Genomic DNA, 2533 nt, shown 5'->3' with positions numbered 1-2533 from the left:
GGAATCGTTTCAGCCCTAAATTGCACAGACTTTGGAGATTGTGTAGCAAACCCCACTTATGTCTGAATGATATTTTATTGTTTTTTTTGTCCAGTTTAAGGATTTTAAGCAATTCCCTTCATTGCAGTAGAAGCTCAGGTCCACATAGTGTCACCATTTTTCTTCTTCACTGGATGAAAGGCAGTGAGAGTCCTAGATCCTCCCTTTTCCAGGTTCTTCCCAAGTGGATGCACAGCTGCATACCTGTTGTTTTTTTTTTTTTCTGTGATCCACAGGGAAAGAACATCAAGCCAGGTTCCAATCTTTAAAATCCTTCTTTCTCTCTCTACTTCACAGCATTTGTTTCATACTGCTAACGGTCAAAAAAGGCCAAATTCTGGAGTTCAGCTTCTTGGCTTCTCCCTGGCCTTCCTTGGCTTCATTGGGACAATAGCATGCACAGCCATGGTGGAGTGGAAAGCTTCATCGAACGCCGGGGGCAACATCGTCACAGCTCAGGCCATGTATGAGGGTCTGTGGAAGAGCTGCGTGTGGCAGAGCACCGGGCAGATTCAGTGTAAAATCTACGACTCGCTCCTTCAGCTGCCATGTAAGTTTTAGTGATGCCCTCCTCAGTCAGACTGCTTTACTGCGAACTCTAAAGCAAAATAAACTATTTTGTTTTAAGCCGATTCCAAAATTTGGACAATTATGTTTAACTGTGGGAGGAATGTGAAATGAAAATATGGTGGATTTATGCCTCATTTTGGAATACATACAGGCTATAGCATCATGAAAGACGTCCTACTGAACATCAGGGACATTCTGACATCTTCAGGACCTCTGTCAAGCCAGGACGTGTTTGTCAGATACCAGCAGCTCTCTGATTACAGAAACCCTCCACTGAAATGCTCTGTAAAATCACAAACTCTTACCAAGTTCCAGTGCAAATATTTTAGTACACTTGAAATAAGACAAAACAAATGACATATATATCACTTATAACAAGATATTTTTGCCATGTTTTTAGTCAAATAATCTGCTGGTGGAACTAGATAGATAGATAGATAGATAGATAGATAGATAGATAGATAGAAACTTTATTAATCCCTTTGGGATTTTTCCTCAGGGAAATTGTAGAGATATAATAATTAATCATTTTTATTATTAATCATTTTTATTAATAATAATTTTTTAGTAATTTTTCATCCATGTTAAAGAATTATTGACTTAAAAAATCTCCTTTATGAGGCTGAGATGTCACTTGTAGATTATTTCAAGAATGTAGTGCTATATACATGAGACACCAATAAAAACAATATTAAACTGTTAAGACCGTCAGTAAAAATATGGAACTTATATTTTCAAATTGTCTAAATGAAGGATTTTTGGTTTTGAGCAATCTGATGGCCAATGGGAGGCAATAATTTATAATGTGACTAAATTAAAGCTATACTCCAAAGTATTGTTTTATTCTCCAAAGTGATGGAAAAGACCTGAAAGTCAGAAGCTCTGTACGGCGGATGTTCCCAAAACGACGACACAACCAGTTATTTGCTTCAGGGAGGAATGGATTGTTTTTCTTTTCCCTTAATAAATAATATTATCATTTGAAATCTACAGTTTATATGTAAAATTTTCTCTGATACAAAAATTTGATTGAAGATCTGAAACATTCTTCAATGTTACTGCAGATAAAATGTCCTAATCAAAGGCCTCTGTCCTGAATGTGTGCCTCCAGCGAACATACAGGGGACCCGGGCGCTCATGTGTGCAGCCATCTTTCTTTGCTTCATTTCTATGATGGTGACGGTGGTGGGATTGGAGTGCACCACCTGCATGGCAGAACAACCACAGCAGAAGTCCAAGGTGGCTCTGGCTGGAGGAGTGATCTTCATTATAGCTGGTGAGAGACTCGACACAATTTGTTTTCTTTGAGTTTCTCAAGAAGAAATATTTTAACGAGTCAACTAGAAATTCTCTAGTGACCCTTAAAATATGCGTTAAACAGTGCTTTGCATGCAGTTCAGTAAAATAAGTGTTTAATCCACTACACTGCAGCCCGTATTTTGGCTCAGATCCATCACTTAATTAATCACAGATTAATCACAGAATCAGTTTCTTTCATTCCAATCTCTCCACCGCTGTGGATAAAACCAAAGAGTCATCAGGAACCAGATGGTACCACTCTGTAGCGGTATTTATGTTAACCATAAAGTTGTGCAAATTTAAATTCTGAAAATAAATTGACTTAATGTAAACATGACAATTTTGAAAAAAACAAAACAACACATTTTTTAATAAAAAGTTGTTGCGCTAGGATGAGGTATTTTTTTCGGCGGTATTGAAATAGATGTTTCACAGAACTGCAAAGGAAACACCTTTTTTCCGCATCCCGAGTCACATGATCAATAATGGATGTTACTACTGGTGGAAACAACGAAGAAGACGGCAGGAAGTGGTGGCAGGATAATGTTTTTTTTTTTTTTTTTTTTTTGGGAAAATGGCAGCGGGCCACCCCCGCCCCTTCCCACCTCCATAATTTTTAAAAAAA

General features: G+C 37.8%; 1 protein-coding gene across 1 annotated transcript in view; it reads left to right on the top strand.

Annotated features, from left to right (window-relative positions):
- The window catches only part of LOC106956390 (claudin-1-like), a 12311-nt gene that overhangs the window by 4762 nt on the left and 5016 nt on the right, over positions 1-2533 (top strand). Inside the window, exons 2-3 of the mRNA XM_015047198.1 lie at positions 185-589; positions 1721-1885. Of these exons, the coding sequence (XP_014902684.1) occupies positions 185-589; positions 1721-1885 (570 nt within the window). The remainder of the gene's footprint in view (positions 1-184; positions 590-1720; positions 1886-2533) is intronic.

Source organism: Poecilia latipinna, unplaced genomic scaffold, assembly GCF_001443285.1.
Source record: "Poecilia latipinna isolate Pla-1442-1.1 unplaced genomic scaffold, P_latipinna-1.0 Scaffold814, whole genome shotgun sequence".
NCBI lineage: Eukaryota > Metazoa > Chordata > Actinopteri > Cyprinodontiformes > Poeciliidae > Poecilia > Poecilia latipinna.
The sequence above is the reverse complement of the archived record's forward strand: the minus strand, read 5'-3'. Positions and strand labels throughout refer to the sequence as shown.